The sequence below is a fragment of the Stegastes partitus genome, unplaced genomic scaffold (assembly GCF_000690725.1).
Source record: "Stegastes partitus isolate 25-593 unplaced genomic scaffold, Stegastes_partitus-1.0.2 Scaffold355, whole genome shotgun sequence".
Classification (NCBI taxonomy): domain Eukaryota; kingdom Metazoa; phylum Chordata; class Actinopteri; family Pomacentridae; genus Stegastes; species Stegastes partitus.
Window position 1 is genome coordinate 293974 of NW_007578086.1, and position 22666 is coordinate 316639.

Consider the following 22666-nt stretch of genomic DNA (forward strand, 5'->3'; position numbering starts at 1 on the left):
TGTATAGATAATGGATGAACAATGGCTTTTTTCTACTCTACTAGGAAACCTAATAATCAGTGGTATTCACACTTGTGCTTTTTTTTCTGTGGCATGTAAAATTTATTAGTAGAAAAAGGCCTGTTCTAACGGTCATACTGACAGAACTGTGGAGATGACATTTCTCTGGTAGTAGTACAAACAGAGGCGTGGTAAAACTTTTTCATAGAATGATCATGCTGTGTGAGTGATGTATGCACAATAAAAACATGCACATGGCACACAGGGAAATTAGGTACAATGTCACATTTTTTGTAAATGTTATAATTTCTGTACAACTTAGAAGTATTGGATGCTTGTTCCTTAAATGCTGTTTTTTTTGTGGCAAAATATGACTCACAGATGTATCTGTGTCACATTCCCATCACTTTTTCCCAGTATGCTGCTACAGATACAATTTTGCACAGTATTTACACACTGTTGCCCATAAAGTTGGAAAAAAAATTTTTTTTAACCTGTTCTCATGAAGTGATTGTCACAAAGCAACTTATTCTTGATAGATAAAGTGTATATCTTCTCAAAACTTTATTGATTTCACAATATACATACAATACATATCACAGTAAAAATTAAACCACAATTAACTTTTGCAAACTGTGTATTCAGGCTTAAACTAAAATGGGGTTGGTAGTGAAAAAAATAGATTAAGGGTTTTGTTTCAATTTTTCAACCTTGGTCAATTTAACATGAAACTCATATTCGAGGGATTTCATGCATAAGAATGTCCAATATTACTCTTTCAAATGTCCCTCAGTCACTAATATTGAGTCTGGCCACCCTGACACAATCAATGTATTAAGACATCATGGCATACTGTCCACCAGCTTGTTGATGGTGTCAATGGGCAGGACGTCCCACTCTTCAGTCAGATCCTGAAGTCAGAATTGGTTTCACCTGGTAACTGGGACTCAGTATGTAATCATGTGTATAAATAGAAATAAAAAGAGGAATGTGTCCGAAACAAAAATGATTCCAACTTTATGGGTGATGGTGTATTTTGTATTTCAGTTCAATTCAGTTTTATTTGTATAGCGCAGTTTACAACATATGTCATCTCGCAGCGCATAACATAGTAACAAATTTGAACAAAGAACCCAACAATCCAAAAATGCCTTTGGAGCCGACTGCTTGCTCAGAGGGAGTCCCTCCAACCTTGTCTTCTTTGGTGTCTTTGGCATTTTACTTTCTCTGTATGTACTGCACATGTAGAAGACAGTGACAATAAAGTTCATTTTAACTTTGGCTTAATTGAATAAAATAAAATGTTACAAAACTGTTACTATGATTTGTGGTAATGATTCTGTTTATTTTGTCTACCATTTCTCTGTACAAACAGTAACCTGTACCCTGTTACCTGTGAGATTAGAATGGAAGATGCGACTAAGCATAATAAGTATTTGTGGGTTAGCCTCCCATATTGTGTATTTTTCATTCTTGGTTCCTGGCCCAATGGCAGAACTGAATGAATGGTCATGAACACTGTTATAAAATTGACTGTGAACATCAGAATGTTTTGGACCTGTGGACTGTGACTTTCTGTATGTGTACATCATAGCTGCAGATGGTAGAACTGCCAAAGGACATGAAAAAATGTGATGGTAAGGCTCCAGAAAGATGGAAAAGGATACACGAAGACTGACATGCAACTAAAAATCAGTGGAAACAGTTGCAGCAGTAATCAGGAGGTATAGAATGAGCCACAGTACTACATGCACAACGTGCTCTAAAAAACAGTTGGGCAGGTGCTTCAGACACAGGGGTTGTCAATGGAAATCAGACTTTCTGTGACAGCTCAGACAGTGTGAAGGACAGTGCATCATATCAGTCTTTTTTGAGGGTGTCCAAGTAACAAACCCTTGTTTTTACTTTTCCGCAAAACTAAAAGAAAGGGAACATTTTGCTTAATAACACACAATAAAACCAAAAGAAACCCTAATGAATGAATGAGAAATGAGACCAGATGAATTTGTTTGGCTCAGATAGGGTCCAGCATGTTTGGTGATAACCTGGTCAGGACTACCGCAGTGACGACCTAGTCCTGACAGGAACGTGTAGATGTTGGAGTGTAATGATATGAGGCTGCATGAGTGCAAAAGGTGTTGGAACAATTACATTTTTAGATGGCATTATGAATGCTTGTGGATTTGAAAAACCTATTGGCTGACTACATGACTTCCAATCCAGTTTGGCAGAGGAAGAACATTTCAGCATAACAAGCCAAAGCAAGAGAGAGGTATAAAGTGAAAACTGTGACCTGGACAATTATGTAGCCTTGCTTAAATCCAATAGAACACCTTTGGGTCATAGATAGATAGGAACTAAAGAGCTGGACCCAAGTCCTTTGTCACAGTGAAAATAGCATAAAAAACATTGAGTGAATTAGTGAATTCTGGTGAAACTTACACTACCTTATTTGTGTTCTGAGATGAGATATGTTTGTGTTTTGACTCTGCAGCTGCAGCCACAGATGAGGTTTAAAAGGTGACTCCACTGATGGGAGTGATGACTGAATGTACTTTTCAGATTTTAAAAACCATTGTAGAAATAAATAAAAAAAGAAAAAAGAACAAAGCAGTGATTGGTGTACTGTGGAGTTTGCTTAAGAGAATATCTCTTATGTGTGAGTCCCCATCCCTGTTATGTGTTTTCATGCAGTCTCCCAAAGATGCACATACCTTAAGGTGACATGTGGATGCATTTCTACCAATGGTGTTGTGTTATCCCTTCGACCAACACGTGGAAGCAAAGCAGCAGCCAGTACAGTAAAAGACAGCAAAGCAAATAAACAGTGCTGAAACTTTTTAGAAAAATCTACTTTGCAAATATTTTATAAGACCAAACAGAAAATATCTGTGCTTACAAGAAAACCTTTGATTCCCTAAACCTGAACACAAAATGCACAAGCTGGTAGGCATGGACTTACAGAATAACTTTACTTGATGCTTTTTTGTTTAGGGCTCTAGGGTAAAACTGTAAAATTTGTATCTTCATAGGAGCCTCATCAGTATGAAAAGGTCAGATTTCTTTAGAACCTTGTTCATGTTCTCCCTCTGTTTCTGCCTATTATCTGAGAGTCTTTCTGTGGTGATAATTTACCAAATAAAGTAAATGACAGGACAAAGGAAATAAAATTTTGAAGCAAGGGTCCTCGATCATTTCTGCTGAAAAGCAACCGGACAAACACTTGATTTATGTCTTGATGTAAGTATAGAAAACAAGGTCACAGATGTAGCAAAGCAATCACCATTTTTAAATTATACCTTATAAACAGAGTGACAAAAAAAACTTATACAACTTTCTGTACATAGTATCTACCAGACTTAGCACTGAATTGTGATCGTGTGATTTATTGCCATGTAATGTAATGTAATGGGAATGTGACAGTGGATAGGCATTCACCCTTTTGAAAACCACTCCAGCCAACTCTGAGAAACTAGCACAACAGACTTCTCATCAACGTCAGTTTTCAATCTCATTGAAATACTCTGAGGATCCTGAGTATGGAGTGTTGTCCCCAGAATCTGAAGAAGACAAGACAACACAAATTTTACAGTTCCACTCATCAAACAGCATCTATAGTTCTGTACAAATATCTAAATCACTAGACTGGTAATTCATTAGAAAATTACTATTTTGTAACAACAAATCTGCAATAGAAAACTTCAGAGAAAGGTTGACTGTGTTGGATATGATTGTAGGATTCATTCAAGAATAGCTGAAGCAATATGACTGACAGTAATTATAATAATACCATCTCAGGCATTACTTAGTAGTGCTCTGTATGAAGGTTCGACAGACAACCATTTTAAATTCAAACAGTGTTAATAAAAGAATAAAATAATATAACAAATAAAATGTGAACTGCTATTTCATGACAATCCTGCTAGATATCATATAGCTAACCAAGCCCAATAAAAATCTGACTTGTGGCCTGTTTACAGTTTCAAACATTTTTCTGCAACTAAGTGTGACATACATACATGGCCCAACAATTTGGGTGACAGTGAGACACAAGTAGAAACACAACAACAGCTTTTTACGGTGCAATAGCTGTGATTTTTATACTGTACCTTCACATGGTCCCCTTTTAAAAAGGATGTCATCAATAGCAATATCACTTCGTAGTGATGGGCCTCGGATAGCTTCAAATATAATCTGTAGGAAACATAAACATTGTGACTAAGGTTGTGAACACAATGCATTCAGTATTTCAATATACAATTGAAACCAAAAGTTCACATACGCGGTATAAAAAGGCGTACAATCTTTTTTTTCATTGTCTGACATTAAATCAGACTAGACTTTTCCTGTTTTACGTCAGTTAGGATTACCAAAATTATTTCTATTTGCTAAATGCCACAATTATGAGAGACAGAATTTTTTTATCACTGTCTTCAAAGTCAGAAGTTTACCTACACTAAGATTACTATGCCTTCAAACTATCTGGGAAAGCCCAGATGATGATGGAAGCTTTTGATAGGTTAATTGACAACTTTTGAGTTCATTGGAGGCACACCTGTGGATGTATTTTAAGGCATCTCAGCGCCTGGTGGCCGGGCCTCGTGGGCAAAGGCCCAACCACCAGGCGCTGAGATGCGAGCCCCAACTCCAGGCCTGGCTCCAGGGTAGGGCCCCGGCTGCGCCATTCCGGGTGACGTCACGGCCCTTGGTTTTTTCTTCAACATAGGGGTTTTGTAACTGTCCTTTGTCTGTCCCATCACCTAGAACCTGTTTGCCATGGGTGACCCTACCAGGGGCATGAAGCCTCAGACAACATAGCTCCTAGGATCATTTGGGCACACAAACTCCCCCACCACAATAAGGTGGCAGTTCGAAGGGGAAAGAACAGGAAATATTGAAGCAACATCTCAAGACATCAGCCAGGAAGTTAAAGCTTGGGCGCAAATGGGTCTTCAAATGGACAATGACCCTAAGCATACTGCCAGATTAGTTACAAGGAGACGTCAGGTCAAAAAAGTCCCTATTTTGGAATGGCCATCACAAAGCTCTGATCTCAATCCTGTAGAAAATTTGTGGGCAGAGCTGACAAGGCGTGTGGAGCAAGATGGCCAACAAACCTGACTCAGTTCCACCAGTTCTGTCAGGAGGAATGGGCCAGAATTCATCAAACTATTGTGAGAAGCTTGTGGAAGGAAACCCAAAATGTTTGACCCAAGTCATGCAGTTGAAAGGCAATGCTATCAAATATTAAGGACATGTATGTCAACTTCTGAAAAAAAATCCTCTCTCTCATTATTGTGGCATTTAGCAGATAGAAATAATTTTTGTAATCCTAACTGACCTAAAACAGGAAAAGTTTAGTCACACATAATGTCAGACAGTGAAAAAAAAAAGGTTTTATGTATGTTCAACTTCATATGGAGCTGTTGTTCGTTACTTAATGGTGATTTCTCAATACCTATTTGTCAGGAGTCATTCTGTGACTTCTGCAATCTACAATGACATACCTGGTGTTGGGCATCACAGGAGTAGTCCACCATTGCTCTCATCCAGCCGACACTCTGCTCACCACGCCGTCTCCACAGCAGCGTGTCTTGCTCTTTGCTGCCATGGCGCAGGAACACAGTTAGGATGCCAGTGCCAGATCCATACATGTGGTAGTAGAAGATTAAACACTGAAGAGATGATGAGCCCCGCAGGTCAGAGGTCAGCAGTCGAGCTCTGTCACCCGGACGCATGAGTGATGCCTCAATGTACATGAAATAACCTGGAGGAGGCACACAGTGCTCACACTTTATAGCAATGAACTTGATTCCTGCACAGACTCACAAAGAATAGAGCACGTGTTAACATCACAGTAACAGCTCCAATCTTACAACATCTTAAAACTGGGGAAAACAGAAATCTAGAAAAAGAAAAAAAGTCAACTGAAGAATTTGAAAATAGGGCACTGCTGCCCCCCCCTTCCCTTCCCTTCCCTTTCTGTCCAAGGAAATTGAATTATCTGCTGCAGCAGTCATTCGCCTTTGGTAACAGGTAGCAGAAGATTACATTAGTTGCAATATTCAGCATAGCTACTCAACACCAGCTGCCTTCACAACCTTAACCAACAAAACACATTTAGATTTTACAGGAAAATGAAGTTTACAGCTTACCTGTGCAGGAGAAGAACAGCAAGCTCAGAAAACAGTAGTTAATGGATGTAACTCCAGTTCTATGGGCACACTGACACGTTTCATTGTGTTTAGTGTCAGGCTCTCTTTCAGACTCTCTTTTTGATAAGTTTTTCTTCATTTTTTTGGGATGCTTTGCAGTGTAGCAAGTTGTTGTGAATGCTAAAATAGCAACTTTTCTGACAGAATTTTCCTCCATTGACTCAGGTTTTCCACTATCTGAAGGAACATGCACACACAGCTGCATTTTTAGATGAGCCAAAAGAAAGGACGCCCTCTCTCTGAAAAGACCTGTCTTTGGCCAAAGTCTCCATCATGGGATTGATTTTCCAAAGCTTGAAAACAGAGTGGGTGGTACAGTGATGCCGTGGTTAACACTATCATCACTATCAAAAAGTACTTAGTTTGCTAGTCAAGTGAGAGCCATGGTGTTACCCCGCCTCCCACCTAATGTCAGCTGGGATAGGCTCCAGCCCCCCATGACCCTGTACAAGATTAAGCGTGTGTAACTATTTTATGGATGGATGAAAACAGACACAAGAGGAGGTAAAAGAATCTGATTTCCTCTCACACCAATTAATTGCAATATGCTGAAAGGATACAAATATAAACTGTAAAAGTCTGAATTCCTGAGACTGAAAACAGTGCGATGATGAATCTGTTAATTTTCACATCACATACAGGTTTCCATTCAGCCAATATGTGAGGGTATGTCCATTAAATGAATAAATACATTAATGAATGAGGAAATGACTCACCCACCCCTGTGGTGTGATCTCCTCTGGGTCCCGTATAGGAGGTGGGGGTGTGTCCTTGGACTCGCAACCAGTCAGCCTTATCCCCTTTCTTATCCTGTATGAAGCCACATACTCCACCCTCAAAGTTACACTGGCCTGGGAGGGAGGCTGTGGAGCAAAGCAGTCAGTCCACAAAGTAAAGATGAACCCTTAGAGGTAGATTTCCTAAAAAAATGGCACTATTGTAGTTTTTAAGTAAAGGAGAGTCCAGTCAACATAGTTCAGTGGAAGGAATTCTATAGAATTGCCATACTCAGAGAAAACAACGCAGTGATTTTAATTCTTAAACATTTACATTCATGTTCCGTTACTTGTTAAGTTACAATATCACAATGTTGGTCCTAATTACAGTTGTGACTCTATAGTCAGACACTAAATGTCAAACCTTCTTTTATGTCGGATAGCAAGGCTGTTGGATTGTCAAGATGGAGGTCGAGATACAAGGAGGGCTTGATGCTTGAACGGTCACTTCCACCCCAGGGATGCGCTCTAATGGGGTGGAAGTGGCCGGGAAAGCACAGGCAGTACTTGGCTGCTAATGCCAGTTTGGTTAGCGGTCACAGTTCTGCTTTCATCATCGGTGGCGGCGGCGGCGGGGGAAGAATACCACCACAACCATAGCGATTGCGTTGTAAATATGCCGGCTCCGGTTTGACAACTACTTTAAAAAAAAAAAAAAAACTTTAAAATCGCAAGATACGCTCCACCATTACCATCTGTGTTTACTTATGGAAACGCTGAGCACACTCGCTGTGTGTGACGTCATTGTGGCCTCTTCTGTGCATGCAGGACACTTTTGGGTCGTATAAGGTTCATACAGCAGATCACATACAAGTCGCATTCAATTGGAAATGTGAACGAACTTGCAAAAAATAAAAAAGGATTTCACAGAAAAATCCGAATTGAGCCTGAATGCAGTCAATCTGTCGGATTGTTAAATCAGATAATATGCCGATATCCTTATTTGTGACATAAAATGTCATATCGGAGTCGGAATCCAAGGCTGTTGGTATCTTAAGGCTATTTTTCATGGGTTCCGTTTGTTTTTCCTAAAAACCTGTCGGATAGCAAGGTTTTCAGATTGTAAAACGTGGAGAGATGAGTTTGAATTTAAACACTTCATGATGCTGGATGGTCTACATATAAACATACACATCATGTTCAGTTTCTGTCAGAATAACAGAAGGGAGTTCATGTGCGAAAGGGACTTCAGTGTGTCTGTTTGTTTGTGTATGTGTGTGTTTTCTAGTCCTATTTTTTCAGTAACTTTGTGACTGTCTTACTTCAGTAATCACTTTCCTGTGTGTCTTTGGTTCCAGTGTTTTCCAGCTTCTGTGACTGTCTAAATATTTCACCAGTCTTGCCTCTCTGTGCATTTATAGTCTTGTCCTGCCTCTTTTCAGCTGTCAGTTTGTCTGTTCACCTGTCTGTGTTCCTTGGCTGCTGATGTTCCCTGCAAATCTCTGCATGTTCCTTACGCTTTTCTGATTTTTTTTTTTTCATTCATTGTTCCCTCTTTGTTCTTTGAATTTTTTGAATTTTTTTTCATGTGAAGATGTTCTTGTTAAATCTGGATTTGCAGCCACTTTCTGCTTGCTGCCTGTAAGTTTAGTGAAGTTACTGTTTGTTTTTTGACCTGCCTGTTTGCTCTTAAAACACACTGAGCTACTGCTGCTCCTGCTTTTCCGGTCCCCTTCTGGAAAAACACATGGTCTGTGTCTGTCAGTTACCGTTTTAGCTGGATGAGTATTTGTTGGTTTGGTGCTACAGAAGTAATTCTTACAAAGGGGAGGCTAAACTAGTTTTGGGGGGATTTGAGGAATAGCAGAAGTCAACGTTTTTATATCTTAACAGCTTTTATTTTACACCTCCAAGCTTATAACAACCACAAAAGATAGAAAAACTGATTTTCACCATGTGGGACATTTCAAGCTTTTCTCATAATATTACTAAAACAACTTGAGACTGTTTGCCTGTTCTGTAATCAGAGACACAAGATGGTGTTGTATTTCTGCAAAGCAGCTGCACAACCACTGCTGTCTTATTAAACAGCACCTGCTGTCAGCATGGCAACAGCATGCATTTGTAAATCAACCAGAACATAGCTCCTGACTTTTTTTTATTTACACATCAGTTAGCGTACGTGTCAGTGTTTTACCTGCTGTTATCTGACAGTCTCCCAGGCTCACAGTGATGTCATCAATGGCTACGAGGCCGCATTCCCAGAAGTTCTTACATATGCTGACAAACACTACCTGAAAGAGAGATAAACCCTGAGTACTAATATTCAACCACTCATCCAGTTATCAGTCTAATCCATTCATCCTACATCCATCCATGCTGTCAATAAAACCTATCAGTCACATATTAGTCAAACATCAGCCTTCACATATGGCTTCACACCTTGGACAACATGGGCTTCATGTAGGTGATCTCTACTTCAGTCCATACAGCATGGGAAATGTCAGTCAGGCTCCACACCTTTTCCTGGGCCACATTATTTTCATCGTAAATATAAAGAACCAGAGCATTGTCTATTTTCCTAAACCCACGAAGCATGTAGTAGAACCTCAGACAGTATTTGTGGTTTCCAGGTAAAAAAGGGCCATGAAGCCGACCCACATAACCAGGTCTCGAAATGAAACGAGTGTTTGCCAGGAGGAAAGATCCTAAGAAAAAAACGAAAAAGAGCATTAATAAGAAAAATGGTGAAGCTACTGCAGTATGTTTAAATACATTGGTACACAGCACAAAGGTAATCAGCCTGTCCATCATGGCACAGCGGGTCAGGAAACAAATACGGACCCTTTTCACAGCAGACATTTGAACTTGTTGTAGCAGGAAAAGCACAGGTGTAACTGATAACATTGCAAATGATACATTCCATGTTGGTTTGTCCCAGTTTCCTTGTATTGAACACTCCTGCTCAATGTTATGGCTTCCTGGGACACTTCATGGAGCTGAGTCTTGCCTCACCTGTGCCTCCTATGACAAGCCAAAAGTGCTGTGAAAAGGACTACACTTACCGTGAACGTATATGTAGCCAGGTGGTAAACAGAGATAATTAAATAAATAAATAAATAAACACTGAAAAACTCTTAAAATCTGTTTGTAGCTTTTCTGCAGATTTTAATTTTGGACAGCAGGGGGCATACTGTTGCTGTTGTTGTATTTGCCTGGTGGCTTTGAAGTGTGTTTCGAGGTCAAAGTGCAAAAAGTACAGGAAGTTGTTCAAACAGAGATGTCCACAGATAGGGATGGTAAATAAATGGTAAAATACGGTCTTACAAAGAATACAAACTGTAGTTATTTATTCAGCTGGATGCTGTTGTGGTGACCCCAACATAAGCTCACATTCCATACAGGCATCAAAGCATATCAGTGACACTGTCACCTTTACTTCTTCCACGACTGTCACCCTTACCACAGCTCGTTCCACTGTCCTACCAAACAAACCATGAAAATGACAGTTGATCCTGATAATAACTTTTTTTTTAAAAAAAATGGTATATAAAATGTGGAATACACTGCAACTGCAAGGAGTCACCTCTTTCCCTGAAGGAAGGGTTAAGGTCCAGGTCACAGCTGCGTAAGTTCCTGACATGAAGACATGCGACACCTTACAATGCATCTGCATTTTACAAGGTCAGTCATTTGATTCAGCCTAGAAGCTTTAGTTGTTTGTTCACTAAAAAATGTTTGAAATAATATGTTTATCAAAAAGGTGCTTAATGTCTTGCAGCATCGCTGTAGATGTTTTGTCACCATATCTCAAATGTGCTTGGTGTCAAAACCACTACATTTATGGTAATAGAAAAGAAGGAAAGAGGTGGAGTGAATAATATGGCTAATCTTGATACAATTCAGTGTTCTGCTGGGAAACCTTGGGTCCTTACATTCATGCTGACGTTACTTTTACCACCCACCAAGACATTGTTGTCCCCCCACCCCCATAGCAGATATGTATTTAAAAAAGGAATATGTTTCCATAGAGCCATGATTCTAGGTCATCGCAGTGTTAAGAGTCCGTGTACAAAAACTGCAAAGAGCATTCATCCTGTCACCATAAGTATGCTGTCACAGAGCAGTATTAGATGCTGGACTCAGTGGTGCAGTGTGACTCACCGGTCCCTGTGGTATGGTCCCCTATCCTGTAGACATTAGGCTTGACTGAAACTGTACTCCACACCTTACTCTCTGCTCTCTCTTGATAGTACAGACACAGGCCATTCTCAAAGTCACAGTTGGCTATAGATGGGTCAAAGGTCGGTTCTGGAACACAAAACACAGAAACTTCAGTATGAACCTGCCTCACTAACAGAGCTCTATGATGTGAACAGTGTCTGTAAAATAAGAACCAAGGGCTGAGCAGTGCACCAACATCTAACTAGCCAACAGATTTTAATGAACCTGAAAGGAAGACATTCTGACACATACATACTTTGAACCACTACTTCCATACATGTGTTCATTTACTTGCATTCTGTCTGTTTCCTGGAAATGGAAGAGTCTAGCATTGCATTGCATTTGAGTGGTAGCACTGCTCGAGAACAATGATGCTTGATAAATACTAATATGAGAAAATTAAAGTTTTTTCTTTTCATTCTTAGGCGGCATCACTGATACATTTTAGGAAATATTTATTGAATGATTGATGACTAATGACCATAACCCTGCTTATTCCCAGTCTAGTGAAGCAGGCTTTCATTAATAGAATTTATGAAACAGAATACAGAATCTTGCTGCACACAATCTGTAAGCTGGCAAGAATATGGGGAAGTGATATGCTAAATTCTTCCAAGGATTTTTACTTTCTTTTGCACCACATTAAGAGCTGATTTTTTTTCAACCAAAAACACATTTTATGGACTCATCTGATCATGAGAAATACCACAAAAAATGTCAAACCGGTGCATTCACTTGGTTTTGTGGTTTACTGGAGGTCTCTGTGTGTATTGAGCCTTAAGCTGCCATAGACTTTATATTACATCATACAGTTCAGAATTGATCCCTGCTGGAACAGAAATGCTCCAGGTCTGACCAACACACAGTGGTGTCATGAGTTTAAACTGAAATGCCACTCTAGTGCTTGTTCAAGTGTAATGACCACATGTCAGATGCCATCACCTTCACATCAATTCATTGATAAAAGTGGTCATAAGCAGATTTCTATGAAATTGACAAAAAACCTTTTCCCTGCCAAAATAAAGAGTTGCTTTGGACCTCACAATCATAATCACAATCATTAGGATGTTTATATTTATATCTGAGTTTTTGTATTTATACTTTCTTATTTGTGTTTATACTTGGTTGTCAGAAGTCTTTATTTATGCCATTTTGCTGAAAGTCAGGACTTCCGACTGAAACTTTGCTGTGTATATTGAAACGTATACATAATAACAATAATAAAGGATTCTGATTCTGCTAATTCTAATTAATTAAAAACTGAAATCAGTCAGGTAATTTGTTAGTGTGTCTTACGTTCTATGGGTCTTTACCTGAATATTTAAATTAGTTACGTAAATTTGTATTTTAATTATTACTGTGTGGTTTTCATCTTAATATTTTAACTTGTTTGGTAAATTTATAAATTCAGATTTATTTCTCTACGGGAAAGCTGTTTGCTTAACAGCTGTTGTTTTAGATATGCTGTATAATAATGTTGACTTAGTTTTACTATTAAGGCTTTATTGCTATAATTGCATGACTTGTTTGTTTTCAATAATATTGATATTTTGTGTTTTGCATCCCCTTTTGTCTCCCCCTTACCTTTCTCCTTGGTTTTTTTCTTGGTTGCATCTTTCCACATTGACTTTTTCTCTCCTCCTTAGTCGTCTATTTTCTATGGTTTCTAGTTTTCTATCTCTTTTCTATAATCCTTTCTTTTGCTTGCCTTCTCTCTCGTTCTCTCTCGCTCTCTCTCTCTCTCTCTCTCTCTCTCTCTCTCTCTCTCTCTCTCTCTCTCTCTCTGCTTTACCTGTAACATGTAAATGTCAAACAGAGGACTTGGTTTGGAAAATTGTTAAGAATCTCTTAACCTAAAAGCGTACTATATAAACTTCCCTAAGCCCAACACACATTTTCAGCTGTAAATAGCATTGCAGCCTCTAGTGGTCACAGTTGAGACTTCAAACTTAAAGTCTACTGTACGTTATAGACAGAACAAGTCAACTTTTGCACTTTTTCAACTTAAAAAAAACAAGAACAAAAAACATAGATATCGTCATTCACCTGTGTCAGTGTGGCAGAATACAGGGGAAAAGGAGATGTCATCTATGGCCACGTATCCACCTCTGGCACTGTTGAAAGCCACCTCAAACACCACCTAGTAACACACACACACACACACACACACACACAGTCTTACACAACTACCAACAACAGATAGGTAATGAGTATGACTCACAGCTATGAATCCTGAGAAAATGCTCTGTGTATTGTTAAGGACATGTAATGAAAGTATGACAAATGCTGTTGGATGAGACAGCTGTAGAAGCCAGACTGTGATATCAGTGTACTGTCGGGAAAATTCAGGAACATGGGTTAGTCAGTGGAGTGCTGCTTGATGGAAAAGCTCTGTACAACTCTTGGCTCGACTGGAGAGAGGAACTGACCCAGTTAGTAATGTTACACAAGCTTCTTTCCACAGCGACAGCAGACTGTGGGAGGTTTTCTGCAAGGAAACCATGCAGTCACAGGAAAGAATACATATTTAAAAGTGCAGTGGAAAGCCACAGAGTGAGTGTTACTAAGTCTACTCAGCTGCACATAGCAAAAACACAACAATGCCAAATATATATGCAATATATTGTTTTTTTCCCCTTATATTTTGAAAATGTGCAGAATGAGATAAAAACTATGTTAAATTAGCTCAAGGGGGGAAAAAAGACAGCAATAGCTCATCTGTTTGTATTATGCACTGCTATTAAAAGTTACCCAAACTTACTTATAAAGAAAACAACAAGAATTGAGTTGCAGCTATGTTCTACAAACTCAACAAGCAGAAACAAACCTCTAAAACCAAGCATAAGAAGCAGCTCATTTAAAGCATTTACAGTACTTCACACATAATGGTGTGGTAACAACTGCAACTTTCAGCAAAGAACACAACCTGATTTCTGGCAACAAGCTGTGGAGCTAGCTGTCACTGGATTATTTTGATATTGAAGATAACACCTGACAAAAACCTATTTTTTTTCAGGCAGGTTCTGCAAATATAAGGAGTGTATTTTTCTATGTTTTTCAGCAGAATGATGCTTGATTTGCATCTTCCTGATAGTTTAAGTCACACCTGAAAAACAAGCTGTGTGTCTCAGCAACTGCTGTAGCGCCAACTGCCCATCTGTTTGTCGGTTGGACAAACCACAATAATGAATTTCACACATGGAACTATGCCATTCACTGGCTACAGTATTTTTGTCGCACATCTCTCCCTCCACACACCCATTTCTACAACAAGTCATTGGATTTAATAATGTTGCATGTAACATGCACATGTCCATGTGGCGTTGGAAGGGGTATTCAAAGCACTGACTTAAGTAAAAAGGTCTATACCTCATTATGAACACAGAAACCCTGCATCACTAAAATATGTGAAATATATAAATGATCCCTATCAGTGTTTTACTATTATAGGTGATGTCTGAGCATTATTACTACTGCTGCATTAATACATAAGTTGAATTTTATTGCTGTGCATGTTTATGGTTAAACTATTTTTTAACTACTTTATATGCTGTTTAACCTGCAGCAGTGCTTCCTGTATGATCAAGATACCCATAGCATCCCTGTCCTGTAAGAAACAAACCAAGAATTATGTTTCCATACAACTCAAATACATACCATCCCTCGTTATGTTTTTAAAAAACATCTTCAGTACTATGCCGTAGGAAATGTTTCTAGCTTCCACCAGCTATAAAGTCTGTTTTAGGAGGTTGCGCGGGTTGTGGTGGCATAAGTCTGACTCAGGACATTCACACAGGAGACTGTATGAACAATATTGTTAGACTCAAGTTTGATGTCAGTTTTCACTCGCTTTTTAGTTAGTTATAGCCACTGAAACTAGTTGGTTGGGTTTAGGAAAATATTATGCTTTGGGTTAAAACACACCCTCACAACCACAATTGGGACTTCTCCAATTTTTTGGAACAACCATGACAATGAGTGCTGCCCAATCTAATACACAATTGGTTGGCTAAAAAGAAGAGATAGTAAAGCAACAAAATGAATGACAACAATATGCTGACTAGAAATGTATTTGTGGAATGTCACATACAAAGTGACATAACTTTTTGGAGACAGGGCTTGTAAGAACAAACGGTTCATCTTTTGGATTAGCTTGAAAATGCTTTGTCTCAACATTTAAAAAAGATATAGTCATTTTTCTGAGCTGTGAAAGACAATTTTAATAATTTATTTGGCTTAGAAGCACTTAATCTTTCAGTTTATCACAAACATTTAAAATCACCAGATTTGGAGATACATCTGATCACTTAACACTGAACAACAACATCATTACTCGATAGTCGGTGCAATGTTTTATTATATGTGCAATATGTCTTTACTACTTCAGTATCATTGCCAGTGTCACTTCTTATTTTGCTATTCTTACTTATTTTTTACATCATATTTTTATCTTATTGCTTTGTCATTAGGTAATGCATTTATTTTCATGTTACTGTAATTTTCTGAGCAATATCTGGCACTCTGTATTAGTAAAATTCTATCTTATCTTTATAAATAATTAGGGCATACATTGTAGAGACAAAACAAATCCACACAATCGAGTTCCAACCTAATGAGCTTTAGCTCACAACTGCTCTGATTTATCTTAGTCCATAAACTTGCACATTTTATGCTGTTATGTGATATATTTTTTAAGGTTTTGTAACAATGACTGCTTTTCAAGCCATTTTTAGACTTCAGTGTGTCATGTAATCAAAAACAAAACACTAACTTGACATTGTGCAGAGAATAAACTGACTTATTAATCCGATAACTGCACAAGTGTTTCTGCTCAGGTGAGCTTTGTACATGGTCTGCACTTAATGCCTTTTAACTTAAGTTAGGTCCCACAAATGTGTTTCTTAATGTTACTTATCACACACACACACACGCACACACACGCACACACACACTCTCTCTCTCTCTCTCTCTCTCTCTCTCTCTCTCTCTCTCTCTCTCTCTCTTTCTGTCAGTTGCCACACTCTCCTTTGACCTTTCTCATCAACAATTTGATGACTGACTAAATACTTGACAAGCGAGGAAGTATATTTCCAATATATATTCCAGTTTATTTCCAATCCCCTGGAGTGCATAATTTACAAAAGAGCTCAATATTGGATTAAATCCCTTTCATGCCCACTCAAAACTGCAGACAACCTCTCTAGAGGATGAATCCTAAACCTTGCATTATACCTCATATTAACATATCAACATCAATCCATCTGAGTAACAGAGATTTGCTTGGAAGCAATAAAAGTTTTTCCAAAAGGTTCAGTTCATATTTATGTAGCTCTAATATCTTTCCTATAAACATCAAGGAGAAAAGGGGATGAGTGAGCATTTCAGATAAAAGACTAAATCAATTTCCATTATGAGGACTTTGCAAAAAGATTCAATAAGGGGAAACGATCAGACCGATAGGAGGGTTTGTGAAATTTGCATAGACCTGGAATTCACATTTGTTAAATATTGAAGACTATAAAATGTGAATGTGTTGCTTTGGTCCAATCATTCTTATTCAATTCAATTTTTTAATCATTTATGTGACAAGGGAGCTCTAAATTGTGTAACATTCTAAAATAAAATGTATACTCTTTCTCATTTTGAACAGGAATTACTCCACATGGCCTAAAGGGGTACATTAGACGTAAGATTGCATACTGAACATTATAAAACTATTCAAAGAAAGAAAAATAATGCTAAAAAGTAAGAAAGGATTATTTAATATTTAATGCCATAACTAAAGTGCCCTTTCCACCTGGCAGATATTCTTCATTTCATACTACAGGATAAGGAAAGGCGTTTTGTCCCGCAACATTTCATGGTATGCCAGGAAAATATACTAATTATTGGGTTTAGGGTAATCAGAGCAGGCTCAGCTATGAGTTTATTGATTTTTTTTTTTATACTAACTGAGCCATTGTGCAACAATTGTAGTCCAGTTATAAATCAGAATATACAGTGGGGAAAAAAAGTATTTGAACCCCCTGCAATTTTGCAAGTTCTCCCACTTAGAAATCATGGAGGGGTCTGAAACTTTCATCATAGGTGCATGTCCACTGTGAGAGACATAATCTAAAAAAAAAAAATCAGGAAATCACAATGTATGATTTTTTAATAATTTATTTGCATGTTACTGCTGCAAATAGGTATTTGAACTCCGGCCAATCAGCAAAAATTCAGGCCCTCAAAGACCTGTTAGTCGCCTCTAGAAAGTCCACCTCCACTCCACTTATAATTCTAGATTAGACACACCTGTTTGAGGTCATTAGCTGCATAAAGACAGCTGTCCACCCCACACAATCAGCAAGTCTCCAACTTCTAACATGTCTAAGACCAAAGAGCTGTCCAAAGACACCAGAGACAAAATTATAGACCTCCACAAGGCTGGAAAGGGCTACAGGGCAATTGCCAAGCAGCTTGATGAAAAAAAATCAACTGTTGGAGCAATTATTAGAAAATGGAAGAAGCTAAACATGACTGTCAATCTCCCTCGGACTGGGGCTCCATGCAAGATCTCACCTACATGGGAGGAGCTGGTCAATGACCTGAAGAGAGCTGGCATCACTGTTTCCAAGGTTACTGTGGGTAATACGCTAAGACGTCATGGCTTAAAGTCATGCATGGCACGGAAGGTTCCCCTGCTTAAAGCAGCACACATCCAGGCCCGTCTTTGCCCATGACCACTTGGATGATCCAGAGGACTCATAGAAAGTTATGTGGTCAGATGAGACCAAACTAGAACTTTTTGGTCTTAATTCCACTCGCCGTGTTTGGAGGGAAAAGAATGCTGAGTACCATCCCAATAACACCATCCCTACAGTGAAGCATGCGGGTGGAAGCATCATGCTTTGGGGGTGTTTTTCTGCACATGGAACAGGACGACTGCACTGAATTAAGGAGAGGATGACCGGGGCCATGTATTGCGAGATTTTGGAGAACAACCTCCTTCCTTCAGTCAGAGCATTGAAGATGGGTCATGGCTGGGTCTTCCAACATGACAATGACCCAAAGCACACAGCCAGGGCAACTAAGGGTAGCTCCATAAGAAGCATTTCAAGGTCCTGGAGTGGCCTACCCAGTCTCCAGACCTAAACCCAATAGAAAATCTTTGGAGGGAGCTCAAACTCCATGCTTCTCAGCAACAGCCCAGAAAGCTGGCTGATCTAGAGAAGATCTGTGTGGAGGAATGGGCCAAAATCCCTGCTGCAGTGTGTGCAAACCTGGTGAAAAACTACAGGAAACGTTTGACCTCTGTAATTGCAAACAAAGGCTACTGTACCAAATATTAACATTGATTTGCACAGGGGTTCAAATACTTATTTTCAGCAGTACCATGCAAATAAATTATTAAAAAATCATACATTGTGATTTCCGGATTTTTTTTTTTAGATTATGTGTCTCACAGTGGACATGCACCTAAGATGAAAGTTTCAGACCCCTCTATGATTTCTAAGTGGGAGAACTTGCAAAATCGCAAGGGGTTCAAATACTTCTTTTCCCCACTGTATGTGGCTCAAGTGGTAGAGTGGTTGTCCGCTGATCGCAAGCTTGGCGATCACCCCTCCACAGTGGAAGTGTCCTTGGGCAAGACACTGAACCCAAAGGTCTCCCAATGGCAGGCAGCTCTGTCGCCACTGGTGTATGAATGTGTGTGAACGCTTTGAGTACCACTTTGCCCATGTAAAAAGAGGAGATAAGAGTGGACTATTGGCATTGCCCCTAAAATGTCTTATTTTTCCAAAATGAAAGCTTGCCTCGTTCTCTAAAAATCTGCTTTCTATTCCGTTAATCTGATGGCATCTGAATATGTCGGCCTCATGTCTAAATAAGTACCCTGGTCCCTTTTCTGTCAAAGTCATGATGACAATCTTACAAGGTCAGGCAGTAACATTTCCATATCATTTTTAGCATGGCACAAGTCCCAACTGCGTTTCTGTTTCCATTGTTATTGTTTAGACCGGCAGGAGTTAAATACTAATTATTACTACTTTATACTAATCAAATGATGACGATTTTTTTTTTTCAGATCAAAAGCAGCATGCTCTCCTAGTAGGGATGGGTATTGTTAAGATTACAACGGTACTACTACTTTTACTGATACTGCTTATCTACCTGGTACTTTCACTGTATTATCTTCCTTTTCAATTGTTTTTGTTTGTTTACTTTTAAAGAAAAAAAAAACACACAGATTAAGACCAGACTAAAAATCACTTAATTTTCTCATATGTACTGTATATCAGTTAAAATGTGTATAGACATTAATGTGTTGATGAGAATGACCAGATCTCTGAGGACAGTGTCCCAGGTTCTACTCACAAAATAAAACATTTTGCAGTTTGTTTCAATGAACTGACAACCATTATATCAGAATTAAAAACTTCACCTTGAACGGATATTAACTGTCAGTACATTGCACCGATAAAACCTGGTTTACTCTACACCTTAGAGTATAAAATGAATGCAGGACTCTGACAGTATTTTTACCAGTGGTGGGCTGTCAGGGCCAGCAAGGCCTTCTCTGCTGGCCTAAACTCTATCAGAATCACTGACTTGCGTTGTAATATTTTCCTATTTTCCTATTAATCTTTTTACATTATTCCCAATTTAATAGCGTGTCTCTGGGCTGTGGTGCTTCCAGCAGTGTATATATTAGAGCTTCTTTTTTTTTTAATCCAATCATATTTCAGCCACCATGTGTTGCCAGGGTCACAGGAATCTGCCCTGAGGCCTTCAGAATCAAAAGTGCAGGCACAGGTAGCTTAAAATGCATTGCAATGAAACTGTGGCTTTAACCAATCAGATTTAGAGTTGGGGATCCCAGGGCCAGCTAGCTGGCCTACGATGATGTCATCACTTTCACATTCTCTGATTGGATGGTCAGAGAGCTTAGCCAAAGCTTGCGTTTGGTATCTATAGCGAATTGCACAAGCTAAAACTTTATTGTAAAAGTATTGTTTTTTTTTTTTGTTTGTTTGTTTGGGGTTTTTTTTAAAGTTAAGCAAGCGGACATTCTCAGCCTTAAAGTGAATTAAAACTTATGCCAGAAACACGACTGGACAGACCTGACTTTCAGCATTAGCCTCCATGGCGATAAAACAGGACTAATGTTGGAAGTGAAATGCACGGATTAGCTGCTCAACAGAGTGACTGATCTGTTTATGATGAAAGAAAGGAGGATGGAGTTTGTGTTCAAATCATCACGTTATGGTGAGTAAAATATATATTTTTGTCATTTTATTGGGCTGATATTGATGCTTCTGTTAGATGTGATGTACATGGTGCAGCTGTGGCTGCAGCGAAAGGAGACTTGTTGAATTGTTTTAACTGGTTTCTTGCTTTACTGATGGCATTCATTCTTGCTCCATGAGATACCTGTCTGCGATGCAACGTCCTGCTGTACTGCCTTCCTGCATCATACTGATGGTTTCTGTAGCCGTGGCGTCATAATGACAGTGTTAGGAGATGGTTTGATTCAGGCAGGCTGCCACTGAAAGCCTAGGAGTAAAATGCACGGCCCACCACTGATTTTTACTGTGTGGTTTAAAAAGTTTTAATGAAAAAAAAAAAAAACAAAAACAAAACAGTTGAGGTACTTCTTCTAACACTGCAACACTAACATTCAGTCAGAGAAACACTGAATATAAAGTAAGACAGTTTGTCTGCAGCCACCCAACCACTTAATCCTGCTGCTCTGTGCTCTGAAAGTGAAACTAAAACTCTGAACCACAGCTCAGGTGATGCACAGTCACAGTTAAACGCTTAATGTATGTTTGTATAATGTCAATAAGTCTGTGTGCAGGCTTCTAGCAGACATACGTCGTTAGCATGAGCCACAAGCTCAGCAGTCAAACGTTTCTCCATCTGTAATGAACTTTTGCTGAATGTTTCAACAGATTGACCGTGTTTGAGCGATTTGTTACTTTTGTGGCAACAAACATTTTCTACATCAGCTGTCGTGAGGTGTAATCATACTTTTGGACATTCTTTGTGCTTGCTGCACGGAGCTGCAGATAAGTGACAGAGCCACTCCACCCCTCAGACACCAGTCTGACAGACATAACACCTGTCTGTTTTGGATTTGATGCAAAAGTGCTTCATAGACACATATACATCAGACACATCTTACAGTGATGAGATAGATTGTGAAACACAACGTTCTTCTTACTTTCTAAAGTGCCATTAGCAGAACTGGTAGCGCCAGAACACATTGATCCTCCAGTATTTAAAAATTTTGCCTGAGGGCTTGTTTAATACCGGGGCTCGGTACCCATCCCTATTGCCCCCCTCTGCTTCTTGGTAGCAGTACTAACCTCCAGGGGGTGTGGGGCCTTGATGTCAACGCTGACCGGAGTCCAGCCCGCTGTAGTATACACCTCTGGCCTCCAGATCTCCTCATAGTGGCCCAGCTGGTCTCTGGTGAAAACCGAAAAAATGTTTCCTCTTTCCTGGTCTCGGAGATAATAGAGGGACAGGCAGCCTTCCATGGGCACTGTGGTCATGGGTGAGGTCAGCTTGGCAACCTCTTGGAAGTGTTTGGCATACACTGAGTCTGCATACATGTAGTGGCCTAGAGCAGCGTAAGACAAAGATGAGCTGAAGTAACGTCTGACATGTTCACATTCATAGCATATGCACAGTTTTACAAGGGTTATGAGACATTTTGAAAAGGATTTTTGACTCATACAGTGATTCACACACACCTCCATCAGTGTTGGAGATTAATCAACTGTTTTTGGGCTGCAAACAGCATGACTATGCCATTGTATTCAGAGGTGATGGGGCTTTTTCAGTTATGGCAAGGCTATGAAAAAGTTTCCCATTCCACATCCATCCATCCATTATCTACACATCTTAATCCTCACGAGGGTCGTGGGGGGCTGGAGTCTATCCCAGCTGACTCAGGGTGAAGGCAGGGTACACCCTGGACAGGTCACCAGTGTATCGCAGGGCTACACTTAGAGACAGACAACCAAGCACACTCACATTCACACCTATGGACAATTTAGAATAACCAATTAACCTCAGCATGTCTTTGGACTATGGGAGGAAGCTGGAGAACCCAGAGAGAACCCATGGAGAATCCACACAGAAAGATCCCAGGTGTCCCGCTCAACATTATATCTTTAAATCCTGGCCTACAATTAGCAACTTCACTTTAAATTCACAATCTCATCTTTTATCTCTTGCTTTTCCTCCTAAGGCTGCCCTGGTCATGTCCACTCTTCTTTTTTGTTTGTTTATTGCCTGCAATAAACAAACAAACAGCAATGATTGCGCCCCCGCCCCTCCCTTTTTTTTTTTTTACTCAGTTTCCTCTCTTAATCTTTTACCTGTCTTTTGACTTTAGTAATATAGTTTTACCTGTACCATTTAAGCCAACATGCTCTATCCTTGGCTATTGTTTTCATTTTCTTGTTTTAAGACACACTTCATGCATTTATATGCACTGCTGCAGGTTATATACAGTCA

The 22666-nt window shown here is 39.3% G+C and overlaps 1 protein-coding gene across 1 annotated transcript in view; it reads right to left on the reverse strand.

Moving 5' to 3' along the window:
* Nucleotides 1–2172: 2172 nt before the first annotated feature.
* mamdc2a (MAM domain containing 2a) overlaps nt 2173–22666 on the reverse strand; it is a 54347-nt gene continuing 33853 nt past the window's right edge. Inside the window, exons 6-14 of the mRNA XM_008284342.1 lie at nt 21508–21764; nt 13202–13295; nt 11096–11242; nt 9374–9639; nt 9114–9225; nt 6932–7078; nt 5508–5767; nt 4110–4194; nt 2173–3560 (exon numbers count right to left, since the gene is read on the reverse strand). Coding sequence (XP_008282564.1) covers nt 3499–3560; nt 4110–4194; nt 5508–5767; nt 6932–7078; nt 9114–9225; nt 9374–9639; nt 11096–11242; nt 13202–13295; nt 21508–21764 — 1430 coding nt within the window. The 3' untranslated portion in view covers nt 2173–3498. The remainder of the gene's footprint in view (nt 3561–4109; nt 4195–5507; nt 5768–6931; nt 7079–9113; nt 9226–9373; nt 9640–11095; nt 11243–13201; nt 13296–21507; nt 21765–22666) is intronic.